At 49.6% G+C, this 25,519-nt stretch overlaps 5 protein-coding genes across 5 annotated transcripts; 2 read left to right on the plus strand and 3 right to left on the minus strand.

The window, feature by feature from the left end:
• Window positions 1-734: 734 nt before the first annotated feature.
• PEX2_083710 (uncharacterized protein) lies at window positions 735-4,352 on the plus strand (the record flags this gene model as incomplete). The annotated part of the gene is made up of 1 exon (XM_016745641.1): window positions 735-4,352. One exon carries the CDS (start codon window positions 735-737, stop codon window positions 4,350-4,352), a length of 3,618 nt encoding a protein of 1,205 aa, XP_016595540.1.
• Window positions 4,353-4,713: 361 nt separating this feature from the next.
• Window positions 4,714-7,323, minus strand: PEX2_083720 (putative sugar hydrolase; the record flags this gene model as incomplete). Its single annotated transcript, XM_016745642.1, has 6 exons — window positions 4,714-5,850; window positions 5,920-6,197; window positions 6,260-6,915; window positions 6,983-7,046; window positions 7,104-7,218; window positions 7,291-7,323. 6 exons carry the CDS (start codon window positions 7,321-7,323, stop codon window positions 4,714-4,716), a joined length of 2,283 nt encoding a protein of 760 aa, XP_016595541.1.
• A 649-nt stretch (window positions 7,324-7,972) lies between these two features.
• iml1 (GTPase-activating protein IML1) lies at window positions 7,973-13,477 on the minus strand (the record flags this gene model as incomplete). Its single annotated transcript, XM_016745643.1, has 1 exon — window positions 7,973-13,477. One exon carries the CDS (start codon window positions 13,475-13,477, stop codon window positions 7,973-7,975), a length of 5,505 nt encoding a protein of 1,834 aa, XP_016595542.1.
• Window positions 13,478-17,154: 3,677 nt separating this feature from the next.
• PEX2_083740 (putative C6 transcription factor) lies at window positions 17,155-19,576 on the plus strand (the record flags this gene model as incomplete). The annotated part of the gene is made up of 4 exons (XM_016745644.1): window positions 17,155-17,371; window positions 17,572-18,320; window positions 18,360-18,415; window positions 18,493-19,576. 4 exons carry the CDS (start codon window positions 17,155-17,157, stop codon window positions 19,574-19,576), a joined length of 2,106 nt encoding a protein of 701 aa, XP_016595543.1.
• A 465-nt stretch (window positions 19,577-20,041) lies between these two features.
• On the minus strand, window positions 20,042-24,740 carry PEX2_083750 (MFS transporter/fungal specific transcription factor domain-containing protein; the record flags this gene model as incomplete). The annotated part of the gene is made up of 10 exons (XM_016745645.1): window positions 20,042-21,463; window positions 21,520-22,081; window positions 22,137-22,229; window positions 22,522-22,719; window positions 23,063-23,135; window positions 23,188-23,319; window positions 23,374-23,770; window positions 23,833-24,059; window positions 24,125-24,185; window positions 24,243-24,740. The coding sequence occupies 10 exons, from the start codon at window positions 24,738-24,740 to the stop codon at window positions 20,042-20,044; spliced, it is 3,663 nt and encodes a 1,220-aa protein (XP_016595544.1).
• Between the last annotated feature and the right edge of the window lie 779 nt (window positions 24,741-25,519).

A 25,519-nucleotide genomic window follows, 5' to 3' on the forward strand; every position in this document is an offset into this window, starting at 1 on the left:
ATCACACAAATCAGCGGCCCTTGAGTAACACGATTCCTTGCAAACCCGACTATACGGTGACACGATGACGGTAGAGAATAGCGACATATTGACCAGTAGTAATGGTTGGCCTAGGTATCATTGGATGCAGTTCCGGTATCTGGGAATACTTGGTTAAGATAGGCTCTTCCTATACTTCAACCTGTGTGTCTCGTGAAACTTTCTAGGGCTGCATCCATCAGAGTAGGGGTATCAGATGTATAAGAGAAGACCAAATAGGTCACTATCCTTTACTGTAGACAATGAGGCTGATATCATGTGACTTTATTCACCGCCCTTTCACGTTCCCTCTCCACTGCCCCCCCGGGTGGTTTCTCTGTTCAAGGAACTGGGTCCCTTAAGAAGCTCTGGGATTATTTCATTTGACTTCCTGGTTTTCTACACAATCCTGATCATACTGTGGAGTCCTCGTGGGTGCAAAGCCAATTCCTAACTCCTAATTGCTGATCTAAGCCCCACTGCTGCACCTCATCCCACCTTCCACTCCCCTCTCATAACTCTGGATATTCTCAATTCACTTCATCGTTTGATGATGATTCTTGCTTCTTTCAATTAAGCTATGGGTGGATGCAGCCTAGATATTCCTAGCTGCCTGATACCCATCGTTACACCGCGTGAATTCGACCGGCCCGTTTTCTTTTCCCTGCGTTCCCAAGTACCTGTTCTCTCTGCGGGTTTCCCCGTCCTTATTCACCATGCTTGGCCGACTCTTGAGTACCGCCGCGTCCACTCTAAACCCGGCGGCATACTCTGGACGAACCAATGGAACGCCTCTTGAGTCTGTGACTGAAGAGGAACACACCTCCGGTCTTCTTTTCCCCGACGCCAGTCTGCTTCGACGTTCCAATACCCATGCCTTCCCATTGCAGACAACCTTCAATTCCCCGAATGCCTCAACCGCTGGTGCATATGATGATCGTGGGGGAATGGAATTGGATGCAATTAAAGATTTTCGTGTGATTGTTGCACAAAATGCATTGGGCGACCGAGATGCATGTGTCTTACTTGACACTCGTGCGTCCGATTCTTCCCCCGCCGGTCTTGGAATTGACCCACAAGGCAACGACCAGCCCAATCCTAGACATACTCGGGCGGTCTCAAGTCTTTCTCGTGGAACACGTCGCAATCTTCTCACCCAATCCTCCCTCGTCGAATCGAGTCCCCTCTCCGCAGCTGCAGATGCACGGAGGTCGTCACCAGCCGGCCCGGGTGCTTTTTCCCGGGCTCGAGGCCGTAGCTCTACACTGGCACCGCCGGGAACATGGCATGACCCTGGTCCATCGCGACACTCCTCCGATTCCAATGATACCGGCCTCCTGAACTGCATCTTTGGCAGCAGTGCCTTCAGCTACCGGGGGTCGTCTACAAAAATGCACATAATCTCTGCCGATGAAAGCCCGGCAACTGGGGTGAGTGCATCACCTGCTGCCCGCAGTCCACTTTCCCGGGCATACACTACAGGAAGTCCCTCGGCTCCGATAGGAGTAGCCCGAGGAGTGGACGACAAGCCACCTGCCAAAGTCACAGTTCTCTTGACTCGCATGTTTAGTGTGAATCTTCCCGAAGGACCGGAAGCATCAGCCGAGCGACATGACTATGCCAGTGCTCTCTACCAAGAGTCACTGCCCGAAATGGAGTTCCCATTTCCGGATGTTTCTAAGCGCAAGAAAATCAAGGAGAAGAAAACCCCCATGTACGCGGTTGCAATTACAATTCAGATCCCCTTGCTGCCACGCAATACCGGACGCCCTGTATCAAGATTTAGTACTCCAGGCCCAGACTCTCCTCGGCCAGGGTTTTCAAGCTCGCTGGATTCTGATCACCGCTGGCCAGGTGCATTTTTTGATGATAGCCTATCTTCTGCCTCGCCCCCGGCTAGCCTGGATGAGCGTCTGGACTTGTTAGTTGATCATTGGGATGTCATCACCCGTACACTCTCCCACCTCGAAAGACTTGTTCGCAACGAAATTCTCTTTCTTTTGAAGAAGGTGGACTCTTTATCCGGGCCACAGCCAAAGCCTGCGAAGCCTCCCAATATGCAGCGGACCAACCAGACTATAGTGCATTTACCTGCCAACATTCTATCGGTCAATTCAAAGCTCAAAGAAGAAGCTATTCGCAGCTCCCGCCGGATCAGCCTTGCTCTTCAAACCCCATATGTGGTCACTGGACAAAGTCGTTGGGGCGTCTGGCGGGAGGAAGGCCGCTCAATTGTCCGTGGCCTGGGTGATAAAGAGCAGAACTTCTTTTTCTTAGTGGTTTTGACAGCATTTTTGGGGAATCACACTGAGTGGCTCAACAGCCTTGGCCCGGAATGGTATCGTCGCCGCCATAACCAGCAGCACAAAGCTCAGCAGGATGGCGAGCTCATTCTTGCAAACAGAACAGTCATTATATGCCCAGATAAGATGACTGCTCGTCGCCTGGTGTTCTTACTATCCGCTTTCTTGCCCTCCAAACAACGCTTGGAGCCGTTACCTTCTCCTCTTAGACCCGGTACATCGGCCTCAATGCGTGCTATCTCTCAAAGCCCACCGACCGTGCCTGTCCTCCGCCAGGAGTCTCTTCGGAGAGCAATTGAACGGCGAGCTCGTGCTCAACGAATGATCATGGGCGATAATGATCACCACCAGCGATCAGTGAGTGTTTCGTCTCAGGAAACAGCTCAGCGGTCGATAGATGGAGCCGAAATAACCCCGCCGGCGGAACACTCGGCCTCGGCCCGTAGAGGGTCTGATGCACGCTCCATCAGACCCCCCGGCGCAAACATTCATCCCAAGGATGCTCGGGCCATGAATACGAGCGGAGCAACTACTTCTATGATCACTCAGAGCAGCACTGTCCCTGTTCCCCATTTCACTTCTCAGCCCAGCCATTCTACCCAGGCTAGAACAGAGCGCAGTGCAGCCGAAGGCAACGATAGCCTAGCATCGGAGACTTTACTGAAGAGCCTTCGACGAAGTGACAGCTCTGTAGTGAGCACAAATGGCAGTCTTTCCTCAGCTGGAGGCCGCTGGGGCGGTATCTTTTCCGGTCTTTGGAGCTCCCGTCAAGGCTCATCTACCGAAAGTAGCGAGCCATATTCCCCATCTGAGGCTCGCAGAAGGTCCGCCTCTACAATATCTGGTCCTGCTAGGCGTGGGTCAACTACTTTGACTCAAATGGTCAAGGAAGTCACAGAAAATGAGGATGAACACCGGCCCGAAACAGCTCCCAGTGGAAACATCTCAATTCCTTCTACCGCCGCTCCTCACAACACTGGGCCTGCCTCGCCAGAGCCATCATCGCTCACCAGCCAAGTTCGGGAGTCACCTTTGAAGTTGTCAGTCCGAGCAGAGGAAGGAGTGGTGGATGTTGACCTTCCACTTCCTGGTTTCATGTCACTTTCTTCGTCTGGCGATTCGACTATTGCCTCGCCAAAGAAGACTCGAACCTCCGTCACCAGCATGGATGCAGTTGCTTCTACGCACAGCAGTGGCTCCGGATTTCCCGGTACCATGAAGGATAGCGATGGACCGACTTCCCATGTGGCTGGTTGGTTGAAATTTTTCCACGAAGATTTCTCGCTCCAAGCGGTACGGCCTTATGCTTCCCTTGAAGCAGAAATCAAACAGGCAATGCGGGCTGAACCATCCCCGTACATCCCCTCCACATCCGATGTTGACGGATCAGAGAAATGGGTAGATGTTGCAACGACTTTGATTGCAGACACCAAGGCTTCTACGGTGAAACGACTCCGCTTGCGACGCAAGATTATAGTGGGTCACAGCTCTGGGGCTGCTCATACGCCTCCTTCGCCTTCTAGCGCTACCCCCCGTGGGTTTACTGGAGGTGCCTCGACCTCGCAATTTACCAACTTCTTTTCCGGGCATGAGAAAGCCACCCACGGCCCCGCCACTGATGAGCGCGACCAGAATTTTGTGGAAGAGCGGTTCATCGAGGAGCCTGTGATGGACCTCGATGGAGTCCTAGTTGATGCTGTCGAGCGTGTCTTGGGACAGAGCGGTTACTCGTCAATGGCACAGTCACGTGCCCCTTCCCCTAACCGTGCTCGTAGAGCTGAAGACAAGGGCCCCTCTTCTAAAGGCGATGAAGCCCCTCCCCCTGAAGTGCCTCGTGGCGAATGCCGCAAGATGGTGCTCGGGGCTCTTGAAGAAGTTGTTCGCCTTGTCACCGCCGAACACTGCCGTGAAGATGTGGACAGTACACTCGGGATTGCCGATCGCGAGCGGAGAAGAGCACTAGCAGGTGCTGATAATACATTGCGTGAAGGAATCCGAAAATGGCTCCTTGACGTCGAAGAAGTTTGGTGATTCTGCTTTACCAAGCTTTGATTTTTTTACGTTTGCTGATTGCATATCCCTACATATTGCACTCAAGCATTGTTCACTTTTCTTTCCCCTGCCTACCTAGTAAGTGATTTGGTCTCGCCTGATATGGCAGCAGACCTAGGCTTCCAGTTGTTGATCACCTTTCTCTTCTTTGCTTTTTCTTGTTTTTTTTTGGCTTTGCATCTTGCATTGCAACATGTTTCGAATATGATACCCACCCACTTCATACTGAAGTTTAGTTCTGCTTGTGGGGGCTCTTCCCCTACGCCCTTAATATGACTCTTGACCAATTTGATGCAAATGAAATAAGTTCCATGAATTTCATTCTCTATTTAATACGAATCTAGGCAACATAAACCAATTTTACACTGTGACCACTTGCTTCAACTTTTCCATCCCTAGTAGGAGAAACTCTGACAGTCTTCAAGATCTCGTCTGACTGCGCCGAGTTGACAATCTCGACTGTAGTCTCAGCCCGCAGGCGCCCATTGATCAGCAACTCAATTCCCTCCAAGGCATCATCCTCAGGGGCCTTGATCGCGGGGTTGGTGACAGTAACAGAGCCGGGACGGATCAAAATGGGCATGGTATCAAAGCCATGAGTCTCCGTGTACCAACGACCAGACTCATAAGACTTGGAGTGATCAAACCACGATATCCATTTTCCGGCCTCATCATCAGGAGAATTAGGCACATAGAAAGTAACCTCACCCTCCTCAGTGAACACCGGCGCAACCAGCAAATTAGGCCCAAACATATACTGCGTATCAATAGCATATGTGTTAAGATCTTCAGGGAACTCCAAGAACAGCGGCCTCATCAGCGGCGTGCCGTTTCCATGACCCTTAAGCGCCTCCTGCAGAATATACGGAGTAAGCAAGATCTTGCGCTTAACGCAGTCCCGTAGCACATCGGAGCAATCTTCTCCATAGATCCAAGGCACACGGAACGAAGACGATCCATGCAGACGCGAGTGTGTAGACAGCAGACCGAACTGCACCCACCGCTTGTACAGCGCGGGTGGGGGTGTACCCTCGAAGCCACCGATATCAGATGCCCAGAAGATATATCCAGAAAGCATCAGACTCAGTCCGCCGCGCAGAGACTCCGCCATAGCCTCGAATGTGCTCTCGCAGTCGCCGCCCCAGTGAACTGGGTACGCCTGTCCGCCTGGCGCGGTGCTGCGCGCGAAGAGGAGGCCCTGGTTGCGTCCGACGCGGTTGCTGAGTGTCTCATACACGGTCTTGTTGTAGAGAAGAGCGTAGTAGTTGTGCATGCGCTCCGGGTCGGCGCCGTTGTAGTATTGGACGCCCTTGATGGGGATGCGCTCGGCAAAGTCGGTCTTGAAGCTGTCGACGCCCATCTCCGCTAGCCGCTCCAGGTGTGCGTTATACCACTTGCTGGCGGCGGGGTTTGTGAAGTCAACGACTGCCATGCCGGCTTGCCACATGTCCCATTGCCATACTGAGCCATCGGTGCGCTATGAATTGTTAGCGGTTGTTTCTTCCGGTATTATTTTGTGTGCCACTGTATCGGAGCATGAACATACCTTGATGAAGTATCCGTTCTTCTTGCCCTCTTCAAACAGTGGCGATGCCTGGGCGATGTACGGGTTGATCCAGACACTGATGCGGAGACCGCGCTCCTTGAGGCGCTTGAGGTATCCCAACGCGTCCGGGAACATCTCCGAGTCGAAATCGAAGTCGCACCACTGATAGGACTTCATCCAGAAGCAATCGAAATGGAAGACGCCCAGTGGGATATCGCGGTCACGGAATCCATCAAGGAATCCAGTGACAGTCTCTTCATCGTAGTTGGTCGTGAAACCTTGATAGCAATGTCAGCTTCTTTCATTCAGCTTTCCAGAGAAAATAATATCCCGAACTCACTCGTAGTAAGCCAGAGGTTATAACTCCATGACGGAACCAAGGCAGGCCTGCCAGTTAAGGCAGTATACCGATTCAGAATGTCCTTTGGCGTAGCTCCATACACAACAAAGTACTCAATCTCCTCGCCAGGTACAGAGATATTGACGCGAGTAGTGCGCTCGGACTGCACCTCCAGACTAACCTTGCCAGGATGATTGACGAAAACACCATATCCCTTGGAGCTGATATAGAAGGGGATATTCTTGTAAGCCAACTCGGACGAGGTACCGCCATCCTCGTTCCAGATATCGACTGTCTGTCCGTTCTTGACCAGAGGCCCGAACCGCTCTCCAAGACCGTAGACCTTCTCGCCAACGCCGAGGTCAAGCCCTGCGAGCATATATCCCTGGCGCTCGGCATACATGCCGTCCTCGTAGCGATATTTCTCAGCACGCTGGTCGCGCACGTATCCGATAGAGCGGAACGACTGGCCGGTCAGTTTCTTACCAGCCGGAGACTGGAATTCTAGGGCTAGTTCGTTGGCGGAGGTGTTCAGAGCTAGATTGAGGGATCCGCTTGTGTAGTTGAGTTTCTTTGCGGCATCATCGTGCTGGATCTTGGTGTGTCCGGTGGTCTTGTTCAGGTGGTAGTGAGGACCATTGTCATTTTGGCCCGCCCTGAATGATGTTAGTGGGTTCAAACACCAACATCGAGAGCTCCGGTTGAAGCCCTTGAGGTACGTACCAGTGGACAAGCTTCACGCCAATAACTCCCTCCACTGGCGAGGTGATCCGCGTGGAAACAGTTGCTGTATAACTCAGTTAGCTTTTGGATTTCTATACCAAGGGATGATTAAAACACGCACGCGAGTTAAGGGTGTGTCCCCGGTGTGCCTGGAACTTGTTCAACAGCAGATTGACGGATTCGTCTTCAATTGAGAATCGCTCCACGTTGCTCATCCACTCGATGTTGACGCCTTCCTATATGATCCGATTGCGTGTCAGTATCTCACCCCCATGTCAGCTGCATTAACCAGAAGTGAATTAAATTACCTGTAAGCACCACATCCCGTCGGTGAACTTCATCTTGAGGGAAAATGCAGGAAATCTCAATAGAGATCCTTGTTCGTAGAATCAGTTCTGTACAAGCTACCCCAGGGAAACCTGGTGGCTATCTTTCAGCTTTGGAAAGAAAAAAAAAAGTGGAATAGAAGAAGAAAGTGAATGACAGAGAGGGCAGTCAAGCTCTTTTTGTTTTACGCTGGCACGCCATGGGGTAAGGTAGACCTGCTTCATTTGGCACGGCATATCGTCCGCAATGGCCTGATTCCGAATAGCGTCGCCAACAGCTCCGCTATTTTCTGGAGCTCGGGGTAGCACATAAGGCGGGGGGCTAAACCTCGGGGTTTTGGGGATGTCGGGTCGGCATGTCCCCACCAACCAGGGCACGCGGTTAAAATATCGGCAGAATGGCTGATATCAGGCTAAACTTCATGGTGGCTTGCTCTAGCCTGGATGAGGGGCTATATCCAGATGAAGACTGGATAGGTTTCTATTCCCCCCAAATCGGAGTCGAAATTTGTAAGATCTGTACGGAAATACGTGGAGGGGTTGTTTAAAATCAAATGTTTTTTTCACGGCCACTTTTGCTTCATAAAAACAAGAACATAGCTAGTATCGCATTTCACTTGGGTAAAAGAAATCATCAGAGCGTCAAATGGGTATCTTCGAATGGTTAGATCAAGGGTCGTAAGCTGCCACTCCTAGGGCTTGCATTGTAGCTGAGACTTTCCCCTCGAGCCCTGGCCCGTGTAACTTCCGGTGACATCAGTCCCTCACGCGATTCACGGGTGATCCGGGATGGCAATCCTGGCGGCGGTGAGATATGATGGCTGACTACGCTGGCAGGAAGCTCGAGTGACGGGATCGATGCATCCATTACATTTGTGGTAGTCGACTCCACCTTGGTGGATAATGGACGAGCATGTGACTCAGAGTAGAACTGCTCTAGTTGGGCTGCATCGCCGCAGAACTCGGCCAGAAGGTTAAGAATGTTTTCCGGAGCGCGGTACAGGCTTGACGAGTCGATGCTCGCTGACCCGGATAGGGTAAGTGGGCTGCCGATACTGCCAATGTCATGAACGGGCCGGGTAATTGGGGAAAGCCGGGGTGAGATGCGGTCAAGTCCATCGTGATTCGGGGCACGGCCTCGGAAGTCGGACCGATTGTGGCTCTCGAAACGGCCGGCGTCTCGACTCGCAGTGGGACGGGTACTCACAAGCCGATTCGCAAGGAGGAGGAAATGGCCTTCGTCCGTGATCTGCGCGAGGAGACTTCCAGTTCGGTGGATGAATTGCGGGTAAATGTAATCGGGCTTTCCCCAGGAGTAGGAGACTTCAACATCTGCAGGGAATGCAGAGGCGGCTTCAAAGTCGAGTACGAAATCAAACTTCCGCAATATAGCCTTTTGGTAGTAGAGGCGATCCGGTGGACCCGGTTGCGCGAATGACGCATTGTTGAACACTGTGTGCAGTGGTCCTTTGGGGGGTGGGACCTTGAGTTTGATCTTGTAGGGTTTGCGGAACGGCTGCGTCTTGTCGATAGCACAGGCTTCGGCGATCGGTACCTGTACCAATTTCAGCCCGAATTTGTCGGCAGTCGAGGCCCAAGAAAGCACAGTATCTTCAACCAACTTGGGGGTCGTGCTCATCCAGCTGAGTTCGATATGGAAGCAATTCTCGGGGTTATGTAGTCGGTCCCAGTGAAGGTCAATCACTTCCGGCCGATTCGACCGCTTGCGTGGATCAACATCGAATTTCATGGATTTGGATAGCATGATGGCGACCTTGTTCTTCGCCTTGGAAGGGGTATTGGGAGTTTGTGGTATGCGTTCGTCTATGCTGTCTGACCGAGCTTTGAGGCTGGCAGGAGAGTCCTTGGCAGTCCCGATGGCGGGTGTCGACGGCATCGATTTGTCTGGTCTAAGCTGAGGGAACCAGCTTCCTCGAGACTCTGGACGAGTGACACGATAATCGGCACAGACTTGATAGAAATAGTTGCCATCGCGGAAATTGTGTCGCTTCTCCACGTGCTGGAACAGGCCGTGATCGATTAACTCGTTGCCGAACTTGACTGCTTGGTCACGGGTGTCGATGTCACGTATGTTTTGCAACAGCCAGGTTGTGAATTCAAACCCGATGAAGCAATTGTAGTGTAACCTCCAATGCCACCGTCGGTCCATCATCCGGACGCCCTTTTCGCCTTGAATAATTTGCGCCAACGTCATAAGACTGATACTGGACCTGTCCAACAGTTCTGACTCGGGTAAGAGCTGGGCAGGAGCATTGTCGAGCCCTGGATCGGTGAGTAGCAAACGGTCCAGCTCTGCTGTGACGATTTCCGATGGATTGCGTGTTTGGTACATGATGTTCAAAGGATTCTGGTCTCGCTTGGGATTTGATGTCTCGAAAAGCTTTTCCTCCGGCGACACATATTTGTACCGTTGCCAGATATGGGTCAATTGGCTGATCCCCAGCAGATGAATTTCTTCCTCGTTATCCTCATGGGAAGTCTGCAAATTTCGCCGAGAATTGGCATGAAGTTGAAGCGGAATTAAGACGTAACGGACTCGCCAGAAGTGCAGCTGCTGAGCCGGGTTTTGGAGATAGTCTCGATGACCAGCCACATAATTATCGGCGTAGTTCCAGTTGTACTCTTCGGAGGTTGGATCAAGCTTGATATCCTTCACCTCATATTCCGCACTCAATATTGTCTTCATCGCCGGTTGATAAAGAGTAAAGGTAGGCTTCTTGGGAGAAGTCATCACTGCGGAGTTTTGATGTGTAAAGCGGGTCACTTCAACTTCTCCCCCTTGGATGCAGACAAGTCGGTGGATTGTATTGCCCTTGGAGAGAAATATTGTAAGCCCATCGCGCTCTAGACCTCGGAAATCGAAGACGTTTAATGATTCAAGGGCGGGCTGCGCAGACACTTCAGCCACATGTTTTCCAACAATGATTTGGAAGCCATGAGAAAGCCGCAGCGAGATCATTTCTCGCAAAAGTACCCCACGTGTCTTCGGTGCTTCAATGCCTTCGGAATCTTCATTTGGGAAGACACGATATGGTGTCTGTAAATATTCCGAAGCAAGCACACTAGCCGTCGGAAATTCTTCCGTCGTTAATGGAAGCACCGCGGGAGACTTTAGACTCTTCCACTTTACCACAGCCACATGTGGAGGGCGGGGATACGCATGTTGCCAACGGCCAAACCAACTAGTATCGCGCAGCACATCTTTCGGGGTATTGCATGGGTTGACAGATCGGACCCACGGAGACAAAGCTTTGCTCGGGGAGTTCCGCGCATGTGGCTCGCGCGGACTGTGGTTGAGGGTGAATTCGATCTTGTGATCGTTCGGATGATTTTCACCATGGTCCCGACCGGCTTCATGCGCAGAGGTTTCCACGAACAGCGATCCATGGGGGCCTTCCTGCTCTGGCGGTTCAGATTCCTTTGGTGTATTTTTAGGAGGCATTTTGATGGAAATCGGCTTAGCAGGAGTCTGTGAAGACTTCACAGGTGTGGAAGATGGCGAAAGTACCTCGAAGACTGATGTAGTCGATGCTGTTTCTGACGGGCTCAAAGAAGTGATGCTCCTGGCATCAGAAATTGACCCGGCAGGGGTTCTTTGGTTTGTCATGGGCATAGCACTGGCATGCTCCACATTGACCCCTGTGCTTGCCATGGCTCTCGGCGGAGTAGCGCTCAAGCCTCGAAGCGCAAAGCTGATCGTCCGAGAAATTCGTGAAGCGATTGGCGCCGGCGTCTTTTTCAACGCTGGTTTTATGGGAGACATGCTCTTGCCCGAGCTTGGACTTATTGGAGTAGTCATATTCGAGTCAATTCTACGAGGCCCAGAGTGCAATGAATCATTTTCGTCTGCTGGGTTCGTTTCATGATGGCGGAGGCGCGTGATGGAGCGGGCAGATAACCGTTCATGCACTCCGCCACCAGCAGCCTGGACTTCTGATTCACTGGGTCGCTTTGCCTTGTGTGGCTTGGTAGCCTGGTGTCGTTTTGGAGAGACGGCGAAAAGGTTCTCATCGTATTGGTCCATCCACGACATCACTGCCTTGCGTGAACTCTGCGTATCTCGAGTTTGCAATTCATTCTGGTCTGCTGTGTTCTGAACAAATGATCCCGGGCGAAGACTATCACTTAGCTGTCCCTTAAAAGATGAAGGGTTCGCGAAACGGGTTTTGGGGGGAACACGGTTAGCTGAACTGTAACCGGGCCAAGATCCACGAGGCCTTGTTCCACCGCGCCCTTCAGTAAGGTAGGGGATTGTGATGTTTGCCTGTTCACTTTCCATGACTCCCATCATTTGGATCTCATACATGCGGACCCTTGGCGTGAACGCCTTTGATGGCCGAGTGACGGTAAGAGAGATAGGCGCATTTGGGTCTTTTTTCAAGATTCGCCGGGCCTCTCGGTATGTTTCAGGATTCCAATAGGAGATATCAAGCCAATGAGGAATACCGAAGCTCCAGTCTTTGGCTTGGGGTGTTGCCCGTTCCCTCATTCTAGTTGCAGACAGATATGAGCTTGGAGAAAGATATGATGATCTGCTAACAACACTTGAAAGGGAATGATGTATCTCAGGAGACATCCTATCCCTGTTGACTCCACTGAATCCAGCCCCTCCCAAATTCCCGGAATTTTGCTCCACTGGCTCCCGGTATTTGAAGAGTGGCACGGAATGAAGAGGCATCGGACTCAAACAGACCAAGTCAATTGCTATGCCTCGGTTCGCAAGGGCTTCTGTTGTAGAAGCCAAGGACTCATAAGAAACCTCGAAAACCCCGCTACCTGGGGTGATGACAATGATTGAGGTGCCAGTGTGAACCATGTCTCGATCGATATGGTCGAAAGCTAGATGAGCAGAGGCGAGATGAATGGCCTCTAGGATGTTTCCTCGTAGAGCTGAACTGGGGTGCCCGGCAATGGTGGCCATGTTTGGTTTAGAAGAGCTCTTGATACCACTACCAGATACAGCATCAATGTCGTCCGGTTTTAGTATCGACACATCTCGCAAAAAGGTCCTGAATTCCCTCTTCAACTCGTCTAGGATGGTTGTCCAATGGCCGCTTGCCATATCATTCACTACCACGCGATAGAAATCTCGAGTCGGAACTTTGTTTGGTCCGCATCTGCTGTTCAAGTTCCCAGCGCCGAGTTTAGGCTGACTTGAATTGGTGGGCCTATCATATTCCACTCGAGTGAACAGCACAATGGTCACCAAATGTTTTGCGTCCGAATTAGCCCATCTCTTGAAGAGCTCTGGTAGAAATCCATTGATAACCCGACTGAAGAGGATGTCACCAGTCCCCTCCGAGTCAAAGTTCCACATTTCTTTCGACATTTGGATGAATAGAACATATTTGGCGGACTCGCTTCGGAAAATAGGGATTGTTTGTGGTGAGAAATATCCCGAGAGGCATTTCTTCTCTCGGATAAAGATGTTCTTGACAGTGGCTTTGATGCTTCCCATAAACATGATCTTTTGTCCTTTGTATATGATTTTATCTGATAACTCCGACATGACTAGTCTCCACATGTCCGATCGGACCATGTATTGATCACGAAAGGCAATGTCGACATGAGACGCTGCACATTGGTCTCGGTCCACAATCGACAATAGAACTTGCGTTCTATTCTTAAAACCAAAGATGTTGGCAATGTTGTTTGTCACTGAAATCTCTAATTGAGGATTCCGAGCCTTGGTTTCTGGTGGTAAGGCCTTCACCACGAATAAACAACGGCTCTGCAGTGGAGTCTTGAATTTCGAGGTGCTATCCGCTTGAGCCGCCGAGTTGAGTTCGGCATGACTCTCGCGAGCAGCTTTCGAAGCTGCCTCGGGCTTTAGGGTAGAATAGCCAGCATCCCCAGATCCCCGCATGGGCAGAATCTCGACAACATCCCCAACTTGAACTTCAGTTTCGCCGAAAGCCGATGGATTCAACAAAATCTCTTCACGCGAAAACGTTTCATCATGCACCCAAAGCGCACATTGGTGTCGTGTCCAGCTTGCTGAGGACAGCCTGACAGTCCGATCATCTGTGGCTTGGTCGTGGTCGTGGTCACGGTTCGAAGCCTCCAGTGAGTGGGTGGAGCTGCTCTCCAAGCTCGCCGCGCTCACTTGCCTCAGGTGCGACCGCCGCATGGGCCCGCGCAGAGACATTTCTGTATGCGTTTATGCTTGCATTACAATGCAACTAGTTAATTCAAATATCAGAATACGTCCCTGAGTTCTTGCGAAAGATAGCCTTTGCAAAGGGGAGATACGGCGGTCACGTGAATCAACGAGGTCACATGATACTGACGCCTGAGGCAAACTATAAACCTCGATCTATGTCGCAGTCATACAATAGCAGCCGTTGATTTCCAGGTATCATTGAATCAATTCAATCAATGGATAATAAGCTATTTGTTATCCAAAGAGCCCATGGGAAACAACAACGAAGATGGTTGAATTCTGGGGGGAAATAATAGCTCTGAGCCTTAAAACGCGGGTTTCTACGGAGTAGAGCTAGCCTTGCATGCAAAGCAAATATGGATGCCCAACCTGTTCTAACTGATAGGCTGGCGCATATTTTCTGGACACTGTAGACACGAAGCATTGAAACCCGATTTCATATCTTGCGCTGCAACATATAGATTGTCTCTGGTAGACTGGGTTTATAACAATGGTCAGTTGTAGAACCAATCACGTAAGACCGATGAAGTCAATCAAGACAGAATTTCGTGCGTATAACCTTTGAACATCTTGATATGCCCATTTGTATCGTGACAGCTCTTGCCTCGGGCAATTTGGCCAAGACAATGATATATGGGCACTGAGATTTGGACGGGTGCCTGGCAGATCAGGCCACAACATAGGATGCTAGCAGATAATTTTGGGCGCTCATCTTCTCCGTCACAACCTCTCTCTGGCCTCTTGCTTCGAGGCTTAACACAATAGCATCATAATCCGACATACCTATGCGTGATTGGCTAGACAGAAGTGGGGGGAAGTTAGCGAGCATCGTATTTGGTGAATAGTAAATACTAGTACATAGATGTAGGTAGCAAAAAGCAAGCTTGCCTTTCCATGGCATAAGTTGCAATGATTGTTAGGTGGGCTGAAACCACCGATTACAGGCTCCCACGCCATGAAGGCCTTTTGGAATCGGCGTAATTATCACAAATCAAGCCATTGATGTTGAAATCACATACAAACGCACACGAAACCCCCGTAGCGGAGGCGGAATGCCTAACTCGACGCCAACTTGACTGAAAAAGGCATAACCTAAGCCCCCAATCTCATTTTTGGGTCTTCGGCATGGCTCTTCCTTGGCGTCAGTGAAGAACGGAAAGTTTGTTTTGTGAGTTTGGGTGTAGTTGGTTATAATACCCCAGAGTCTGAGACGTGAGCTGATTTCCCCAAATCAGAGAATTTTCTTTCATGGCGCCATTGGCGCTCTGAATAGGTTCGGATCGAAAATTCGAATTTTGCCTAAAATCCCAGGGGCGGAGAAGCTTATGATGTTGATCTCTTCGATAGGACCCTAATTGGTTCGATGCCATTCGGAGTTGATTTCCGGGATGCCCCTAAGTCTTGTTTATCGCTCCAAATTCGAACCACACCTCTCTTTTTGTTATCCTCCAACACAGAGATTTGGGGTTTTTCTTTCAATCCATCTCTGGGATTTTCTTAGAGGAATGACAGCGAACTATAGGCTATTTATTTGCGCGTGTTGCACTAACAGAAAAAGCAGCAACGGGCGCATTGCTGACAAGCCCATCCCTATCCTCACATCCTGAAGCACCTTGCAGAGTCGGAATTATAACTGCCAGTACTCCTTGGGGAAGTTTTGAGGATGTTCTTAGACTCAATGGTCAAAGTTGGTGGTTGAGACTTGGTTTCATGCACCTATGCATTGTCACGGGGACTGACAGTGCCGTGCCCAGGTGAAACCCTGGAGGCTAATGTTGAGCGGCTCAAAACCAACTGAAATCGCTCACCAAGCGTGATCAATCTTCAGGTCTTTCTCATGCAAATGGGACCCTAATTTTTCGTTCTCTTTTGATGTCATTGCTGATGACAATAGTTCTTTTTTTCACCTAGCGCGCTGCACCTACTGTGATTTAACCGGGGGGGCACACCCACAGGCCAACCTTTGTCCATCAAGATCGCAGACTCCTCCATGCTTCCAATATGCCCTGGGGAATTGAGGTTACTCTCAAATCCTAGTGGCAAAACCGCATGGCTCAGTTACATTCACCACTTTTGAGCACAGCTTGCAGTGGGGAACAGCACCACTTCATATCACGGTTCATATCACAGCCCTGGAGGTCACACCACGATCACATAATGGAATTTCTCTCCAGACCCACAGTATTGATATTAGAATGATGCTTTTGATCACGTTTGTGTCAACTGTCTTGGCTGGGTTGAATGCTCATTGCAGACTTCTGGGTTTCAACATGCTTCACAGATGACAGACAATGCTAGATATGCTGCCTATGGTGCGTTAATAGCGATTCGAGCATTGAAGCCAGAGAACGACTATGGTTGGGCGGAGACTTCTTGATGAGCATTGTCCAGCTATACAGAGGTGTGGTCCTTTGGGTCTGTGCCACAATTTTGCCACCGAAATGAGCCCCACCATTGATTATTGCAAAAGATCAGTCTCCGATCTTCTCTCAAAAAATCAATCGGGTGTTTGGATTGTTCTCTTTGCTACAGTGCTGCAGACATCCAGCTGCTGGACTGCCTGTTCACAGCAGCTGGTTGCACAATCAAACGCGACCCGTCGACTCGTAGGTACAAAAGACCGGAATATCCAACAAAAGTCACTTCAACCAATGGGTTTGTGATGATTTGCTGTCTTGCTTGCCTCTGGGGCATGGGCGAGCGTGCCGACATCAGTGGGTCTTCCGATTTGATGACGAACGAGTATCGACCCACTCAGACCGAGGCAAGCCCGAAGGGGAAGAAGATGGTGTGCTTGAAAGGAAAGCATTGATCGTTTGATCCAGACAGGCGCTGTTGCAAGATTCAGTGTTCCCGAGATCTGAAAGCACAGCAACGATCCCCGTGCAAAACTTACCAAGAGCGTTGAATAGAGAGGAACCTCCAGGGGCAATCTTACTGAGTGCGGTAGGTTTTGATCAACAGAACAACATTGCTTCATGACATGATACATTCTCCCGGGTTCTCGAACAGGGATATGGTTAGAATGCCAAGCTATCCTCGATATTTGCAATACCGGTGATTCTCGGACCGAAAGAGAGCGATACGAGTCGAAACCATCCAAGGTCACGATGAAATTCTCCCTAGTACAGGGAGAACATCAGTTTCACGTGGCCTGTTACAGAGCAGGTTTCATATAACTATGGGTATGGAAATCGTGGATGTTTCAAACACAAGGAGGACCTCGGGAAGGCCTCGTGCAGACCACATACGCCAACGTTTGTGCGATACAGCACATCCATATTCACAATATGGAAGGTTTTACGATATCCATCCTCATGTACTCAGAAATACCATCCAGATTGCAAAGCGAAGCGCTTACTGGTTTTAGCGCTGCTCTTAGTGGCGGACCGGCAAAGACCTCCGACATACCACAGAGCTCGATTCGGTCGAAACCCACTTGTGAATACCCACAGTAGGGGGATCTCCTACTTTGTATTTTTTTTAACTTTCTGTATTTTTTTTTAATCTTGTGCAAGGCAAGGGTGATGATTCTCATTCTTCGGTTCTTCCAGTGTGGCCGATGCGATGTTGCGCTAGCGTCTCGCGTCTCGCGTCTGGCAAAAAAAAACCCTTCCTATGCTCAAATCCAAATCCTTTTGAAGACTATATCTGGCAACGATATGAGTGAGAACCCTGGTGCCTCGTATTTCGAATATACGAACCTGGAAAATGAATTCAATTATGACTGGGCCGTGCCTGGATACCCGCAACCTTCTCCCTTCGAGTTCAATCCTGAAACTATCCCTCCCCACGATAGCCGTGATATCCGTGATTATTCTTTATTCAAAGGCGACCGTGCGAATGCCAAGGTGGCTATCCCCCGGAACGCACAACCCAGTAGTTGGACTAGCAGTGGTCGAGTCAGTCGAGCCTGTGAAAATTGCCGTGAACAAAAGGCCAAATGTAGTGGCCATCGCCCAGCCTGCCATCGGTGTCTAGATGCCAACGTGCCATGCTCGTATGGCGATCGGAAAAGAGAGAAGATGGTAAAGTTGGTAACCTTTTTCGCCCAGTTTCAGTACTTTTTTCTCTGACAGGTGACAGGCAGCTGAATGATCTAACCACCCGGGTTGAAACCTTTGATGCTTTGCTGCGCAGCCTTTATCCCAAGCTCGATGCCTCGTCGGCCCAACAGGTCGATCAAACACTGAGGGAACTAAATGCACGCACTCCGCTCACCCGAGTCATTCCCCCTACCCCTATCCCTGCTTTATTCACCAACCCATCAAGCCACACCAACCAATCGGAGTTTTCTTCCCGTGCAGATGATAGTCCTATATCTATTCTTTCGGCGGTTGTAGACTACACCGAAGAGGACTTCGACCGTGATGAGAAAGTACAAGCGACGGGATTTGTGGGTGAACATTCGGAGATGGCATGGTTGTACAGACTCAAACGCGACCTTGATCATAACAGTTCGAAAGGAACCAAAGAGATCCTCGAGCGCCCTTCGATCTCTTCCGTGAACTACTTCCAAGATGACTCGGGAATTTTGTTTTTAGACGATATCGATCTCGCATGCCGGCCTCCACAACCAATCGCTAACAGGCTCGTTGACACTTACTTTCACGTCGTTCATCCTACTTTTCCAATTATTGGAAAGGCAATATTTCTGAATCAGTACCGTTCATTCTATGCGAATCCGAACGTGCGACCCGGGAAACGGTGGATTATAGTGCTAAACCTAGTGTTTGCCATTGCGACTAGACATTCCGTTCTCATCGATCAGCCTCAACCAAACTGCGACGACCATCAAACTTATTTTGCACGGGCGTGGAAGCTGAATGTAGGTAGCGTGTTGCTACATCATCCCGACTTGCAACAGGCACAGGTGGAGGGCTTGGCTGCTTTTTACCTCCTATCGGTTGGCCAAGTTAACAGGTTGGTCTTCTTGTCCCTTTCCCTCCTCGTCTATTTCTGCATGTTTTATTTCTAACGTGTGGAACTTGTTCATCTAGGTCATGGAGACTCATTGGAATTGCAATTCGATCGGCGGTGACCATGGGTCTAAACATTCGAACCGAGAGCGACAGCATCACCAACTTTTTGAAAGCACTTCGCTATCGCGTCTGGTGGGCGCTGTTTATGTTGGATATTGTGTTATGTGAGATGACAGGCCGACCACCTAGCACGGGGGACATATTTTGCTCTACACCCCTCCCTGTGCCCTTCGTGGAGGAAGGCTTTTGGGATAAGCGTATTCTGCAAGTTATTACCGACCAAAGGACTCGAAGTGCCTTTTTGGCCTCTTTAACTTCCGATACCACGGCGGCTTCACCAAAAGAGAGTATGGATCTAGGAACACCGGAACAGCATGGGTCAGGCAAGGGGAAGCAAAAAGAAAAGGCCAGCCAGACAGGGGCAGTGAATTTGACACCCAACTCCTCTCTGTACTTTCTGTACGCAGTGGACCTAGCTCATCTCTTGCGGGAGGCTATTAATACTCTGTATGCTCCTAGAGCAATGCGACGGTCATGGCATGATATCGAAATTGCCATTCCAACATTAAACAACCATGCCGACAACTGGTTGTCTCGTCTCCCGGCGCAGTTTGATTTCACAACGCTAGACACAGATCATCAATTTATGCAGCATCGTTCTAGCCTTGCTTTCCGATTATACGCCACAAAGCTGATAATCTTGCATCCCTGCATCCGCCGTCTTTTTCAACAATCTGAAACAAGCTCTTCGGGAACGGTGTGTGAGCAGATGGCAGCCTTGTGCGTTCAGATGGCAGGTCAGATGCTCGATCTTTTGCCCGAGGAGCCAGACTCAACTTGGCTGTACAGCGTCGCTCCGTGGTGGTGCGTCCTACACAACATCATGCAGGCGACTACCATCCTACTCACCGAGCTTCTCATTCGCACTAATATAGGCACGGCCAAGGCTGTTGATATCACTAAAAATATCAAAAAAGCGACTCGCTGGTTGAAAGAGATGTCGACCAAAGACCTTTCTTCCCAGCGAGCCTGGCTTGTCTGCATAGACCTTCTTTCACGGCATGGCTCGAGGTTTGGGTTCGGTGATGACACCGAACTCTAGGTACACGCATTCTTCAATGTGTCTTGTGAAGATATAGTAATTTGATCTATATCACTCACTGCTTGATTGGGGGAAAGTAACTCAAGCGATGCATTGGCTTTTACCTGCTGGATTAACGACATATATATCATGCAATTTGTTCCATTCATCACGCGTCTCTCGTCATGCTGGAAACGCTTTTCCATCTGATGTCTCGGTTATGATCTCAGTTTATTTTCATTATGGATTTTTGCAAAGTTGATTGTGTTTTGTTCTGACAGTTTTATGTCTTGTCATAAGATTGTTTCCTTCATTTGCTAATAAGAATATTTTCGGTTTATACATACACGATAGAGTATCTTGACCTCAATACCACCTTCAAGCATCAGAGTGTCGAGTCGCTTGTCAACTCAACTTAGACTAGAACGACTAAGTCTAGAATGTGGATATCATTATTAATTTTTTATTTGCTCTGGCTAGCCCCGGTCAAAATTCATGACATGTATATAGATTCTCCGCCTCGTTGAAGAACGTATCAACAGGATGCAACAGCCCAAGGTCGATATCTGACTGCGCCAGGAAATCTTGCATGGTCGGCTCTAGAAATGCCATTTCGGTCGTGTACCCACTGATAGTATCCCTCAAGGGATAGGTATATGGATCGATACCTTGGCTGTGGACAGGCTGAGTGGTGGCAGAAGCAAGGATATCATGCGTTGTTGGCATCAAAGACGTTGGAGGCATAGATGCCGATGTTGATGCCGATGTGGATGGGTTCAATGGCAAGGTGTTCAAAAATGGAGTAGTAGCGGCTGCTAAATCCGACCCAGGCCTAGATAAAGCTAGCGCACCAGCACCAGAGGGAGCATTACCACTGGTATTAGCGTTGGTATTAGGAGCCACTCCTCCACCAGCAGCCATCTCAGTAGCCCCCTCACCCCGACTTCCTCCCCGATACGCAGCCAGACAAACCTTCACCTGCTCGAGGTTATGGTAGAATTCCGCCGCAGCCAAATTTCCATTCTCGGTCATGGAACGCAGCAGATCCAGCGCGGAGTCGAACCCCGTCATATCAGTCGGATTGCCGATCGGAACAAAGCTAGACATTGCTAAGATCAACGCCGAGGAAAAGAGGTAGTGGGCGTGGAAATAGCCGAACGTCGGCATGGACCCGTTGATCCACCGTGTCAAGATCATGGAATGGGAGTGCCGTGCCGCATGGATACATGCTTCGCTTAGTGTCAGAACGGGCTGGGAAACCGATACCTCCTGGCTCTCGGTTCCAGCCCCGGCCCCACTGGTATTATCAGCGGTATCGGGGCGGGGTTTGCTTTTTTTGCTTAGTGTCATTAGGAGGTGCAGTAGCGTTGGGCGCGTAGTTAGGATCACGCATTGGTTGAAGGCCATGTGGAGGGAAACTATGGGCTTTTTGCTCGATTCCAGGTCTTCCATGTTCAGTCTGAGGGATTCGGGGAGTGTCTCTACCCAGTGTTTCAGGGCTTTGAGAAGTTTCTGGACGCGCTGCAGGAAGGTCTCTTGGTACTTTCGCCGGCTGTATAGTTTGGTGATTGTCTCACCGACTATACGTGCCAGTTTGATATTGGCTGTCATGTATTCTGTATCGGAGAGTTCTTCTTCGTGGCGCCAACGAGGGGAGATAGTTGACGGCATGTCGACGTGGATATCTTCATCGAGGATTTGCATTGGGAGACCCATTTTGGACCCCCACATCCGGTCGAAGATGTAGATTGTCCACCATATTTGGATGCGGTGTTGGCGCTCCACTGGGTCGATGACCTGTGATTCTAGGATATTGTGGTTCAAGCCAATGGTCAAACCCATCCGCATGGCGTTTCCGATCAAGACATACGCTGAATGACGTCGGTTGAGATAGTATGAAAAAAGAGACTTGGGATATGGTAAGTACTCTGCTGTCGAATAATAGTACATGCTGAGCCACATACCAACAATAGCAGGGTTTCCAAGTGTGTAATACTGGTTCTCTCCGGCAGGATCTGGACCAATCCCATTGACCGAGCAAAGTACGACGTGCCCGGTACCCTGGAGCCAGAATTGGGCTCGGATCGGATTGAATACGCTTGGCCAAAGGCGAATAGGGCGAAGAATTTACACTTGTTAGCCGCGCAGTCAAAGTCTTGTGTCTGGTAGATCTCTTCCAGTTTATCTAAGGTCGACTTGCGCGTCATGAGGTGGTACAAATGTCCGATCTGATGGATTGCGATCCGAACTAACAACCGAGCATGGTGGAGACTCGGCCACTGAACATCTGCTTCGTTCGCTGCGGCGATTGTCTCTTCGCGTTCCCACTGTGTTCGAGGAATATGTGGCATTGCACTGTTCCCCGACAAGAAACGCCGAAACCGGGTTGCGAATGCTGAACATGCTGCCTCGCCGATGTAGATGGGTGGCGAAGAGGGATCATACCGGTGGAACCAGGCTCGATCTCCAATCAATGGATTCTGAATTCCCGTTCCATCAGGGGCATCTGCTGTCCTGGAAGGGCGTCTGATATACATCTCAGCATGTTGCGGGTCACCTTCAGAAGTCAAGGGATGCCTACCTCTGCGATGGGTCGTTGGTCTCGGCAACTTGAGCCGAGGTGATCGACCGCTCCTTGAGCCGCTGATTCTCCGCCAGGATCTGATCTAAATAGCTGAATGGAGAAGGAAATCTTAGCTTCTGGTCTGACACATGTAATAGACAAGTCTTTTTAAAGGGCTTGGTCGAATAATAGTCTGTGGCTTGCTTGCATACTTCTCGCTAATTTTCACCTGGCGATCCCGAGTAGCATAGGCGCATTCATCAGCGAGTCCTACCGTGCGGCATTTGCTACACGGTTGGTCTCCGGAACATTTAATTTTATGCGAGTGACATCTTTGACAGCTGTTGATGCCGTGCGTTAGTGCTCAGTGGCTTCGGTGTGAGGTACCGGGTGGAATACGCACGCGACAAATTTCCTTCTTTGGGACTCGCGACTTTCCTGCTCTTGCTCTGTAAGAGCACGTCTTTTCCTCACCATCTGCCCAATTCCCTTATTCTCGGGCTTTTCAAATTGTGCAATAATAGAAATCGCCGGATGCGGTCGGACTTCTGAAAGGTTTTTTCCGAGCGCTCGGCGCTTTGGGGATTTGGCCGAGTCGTTACTGACTAATCGATTCGCTGACCCGGCAAACTGGAAGGAAGGCCCAACCTTTGAAGTCTGCCCAGACGAGCATAATACATTGAGTTCGTATACATAATTAAGCACAAAAAATGGCCCTTTAAATGCTTTGAGACGTGTCTTTCTGGTGTGTCTATCTAGCTCAATCTTTGTATTATTTTCCAAATTATCGAGTCATCTCTGTCTATCGAAATCTATATAAACCAATTTTATCATGCAGGCATTTCATATCGCCTAGTATGCAAAGACACAAATGCAAGTGGGAAAGAAAAGCGTCATATCGTTGTGGTCAAGACTTCGCGTCGAGGCTGAACTTCCTTTCAGACCATCGCTGCATATCAATGCCCCATTTCGTGATAGCAAGCACAAAGAAACCACCTGTTATAGCGAAGAATACACCTTGATAAATAGTTAGATATGCCTCAGTCATAATCTCGTCGATAGAACTCACAGATAGTAAATGTCCACCCTACTCCGATCGCACTAATTATCGGCTCAACAACCGCCGTCGCTCCGGCAGCAAAAATATACTGCACCATGTACTTCGCGCTGATAACCTCTGAACGAACATGCGGCATAACCTCTGAAAAATAGATGGTTAGCTCGGGGATACTTGTGCAAAACAAGCAACACTCACCAGCAGAATAAGTATTTAGCCCATTGAAAGCACCCAGAAGGCCTACTCCCGCAAAGAAGGCAGCGATAATTGGCACAACCATACCGCCAACTTCTTCCTCTAACGTCCAGCAGTAAATCAGGGTTGCAACTGGGAGAACCCCAAAAAGGGTGGCAATGCCACTGTTCAGTCGGTCCTGAGGCAGGCGGACCCCGTTTCGTTTGACAATCCATTTCTTCACGGCATGGTCGGACAGCTTGCCGCCAACGACGCTACCGATCAGAAAGCCTATTCCGGGGGACAGGTAGAATAGGCCACTGATAAGAGGAGACGTCAAGTTGAAACGGGGATTGAAAATTGAGCGGGCTGATGTGAGTAGTGCGTATTGGAATGTAGAAAGGAGGCCACATGTGAGGCACTGTTGCTTGTTAGTAAGTTACTGGACAGCATACAATTTCAGAATTGGCAGAGAATTCTTACTGCAAGAAAGATATTGGGATACACGAATTGGCGAAAGATGCGCATGGGGTTGAACATGCTTATAACAGTGCGAAGTTTGCGGGGTTCGTTGGAGTCCCGATTCTTTTCTTGGATACTTGGCACGAAAAGAAGAGACAATACGAGGCCAAGTAAAGTCATTGCGAATTGCAACCAATAGATAATGCGCCATTGAGCGAAAGTGACGATGATGCCACCGATACAGGGCCCTAATTAAACGATTAGTCACTTAGATCCAGCGACATACATAGAGATAGTGATGGTTTAATATTACCAATTGCAGGCCCACTGACAGATCCAACCATAAAGCAGCCGACAGCCGTTCCACGCACAGTCTATAAACTCCTGTCAGTAACCGTAACCAGAAAACAATCGGAATCAAACCGACATACTGGTTCAAAGATATCTGCAAGAATAGTCTGCCCAGCAACCATGAAGAAGGTACCGGTAAAGCCTCCCAAAATGCGCATTGCGATAAACATATGCAAATTGATCGCCGCGGCTGTACCGGCCGAGCATGCACAAAGCACGAGGATAGCTGCATTATAGGCATTGCGACGGCCGAATAGGTTGGTGATAGGACCCCAAATAAAAGAAGAGAAACCCATAGCAATTAGTACACCGGCATTAGTGACATTAAGAATTTCCGATGTAGTAGAAAAGTCGGTAGCGATCTCCGGGGTTGCGGGCAATAGTGAAGTACTGGAGAATGTGACAGCCAGGGTCATCCAGCTGACGACAAAAAGGATTAGGCATTTGCGCCATGTTGGAATGCCATAGGCGTTTGAGGGCACGGGTTTTAAGGCGAGTTCATCTTCTGATTCCGAGTCGTGAGGAGAATCGATCTGCGGGGTTGGTTTTTGGGACTCGAGGTCTAGTTTGGATTCCATGATTGGGTATTGAGAGGAATTAGATGGTATATAGTCGATGTAAAAGGTTGATTGATGATTTCCTCATGTCTAAATTAGTGAAATAATATACAAGAAAATAATTGAACAGGATTCAGTGGACATCTTGTATGAAAAGACCCCTCGGCATGTTGAAGTTGTCGCCGAAGCCTGGTTTTTTGCGCGTGGAGCCTTTTTCTCTGATGTGGATCGGATAGGGCGATCGGCTTGGGTGGCCGACAGTTTCCTTTTGCAGATAAAGATGTGAGTCACGCCAAAGTAATCAGAGATAACTGGATAATAGGGACAATGCCAATGATCGTGACCGTGTGAGGTTGAAGTTGTTATTTCTGGTTGAATACCTGAAATATCAGGCCTTCGTTGCATTTGTTGTCCATTCCAGCACCGATTTGACTAGACACATATTCAATTCAAGATGGCTTGTCCAGTGCAATTACTCACAGCATGTTCTAGGCGCAGAAGATATTAGGAATGATTCTCGTGCTTTATATGCTTCCATGCCACGCACCAAACACCCCCCACAACTGGCCCAGGGCCAAGCTGACGCGTCCCCACGCAAGCTTTTCCCTACTCGTACAAAGAGATCGGCGAAGAGCTTGGCAAAATTAAAGCCTTTAATCTAGCCCGCCAAGATATCTTGCTTCGCAAGGCTAGAAAAAAAGGGGAGACGTCAACGCAAGGGATAGCGAAAGACATACCCCAGCTCTTGGGAGAAGTACTTGGCCATTATCCACGATTTGACGACGCAATATATAGTCACT

The sequence above is a fragment of the Penicillium expansum genome (assembly GCF_000769745.1).
Source record: "Penicillium expansum strain MD-8 chromosome Unknown contig276, whole genome shotgun sequence".
NCBI lineage: Eukaryota > Fungi > Ascomycota > Eurotiomycetes > Eurotiales > Aspergillaceae > Penicillium > Penicillium expansum.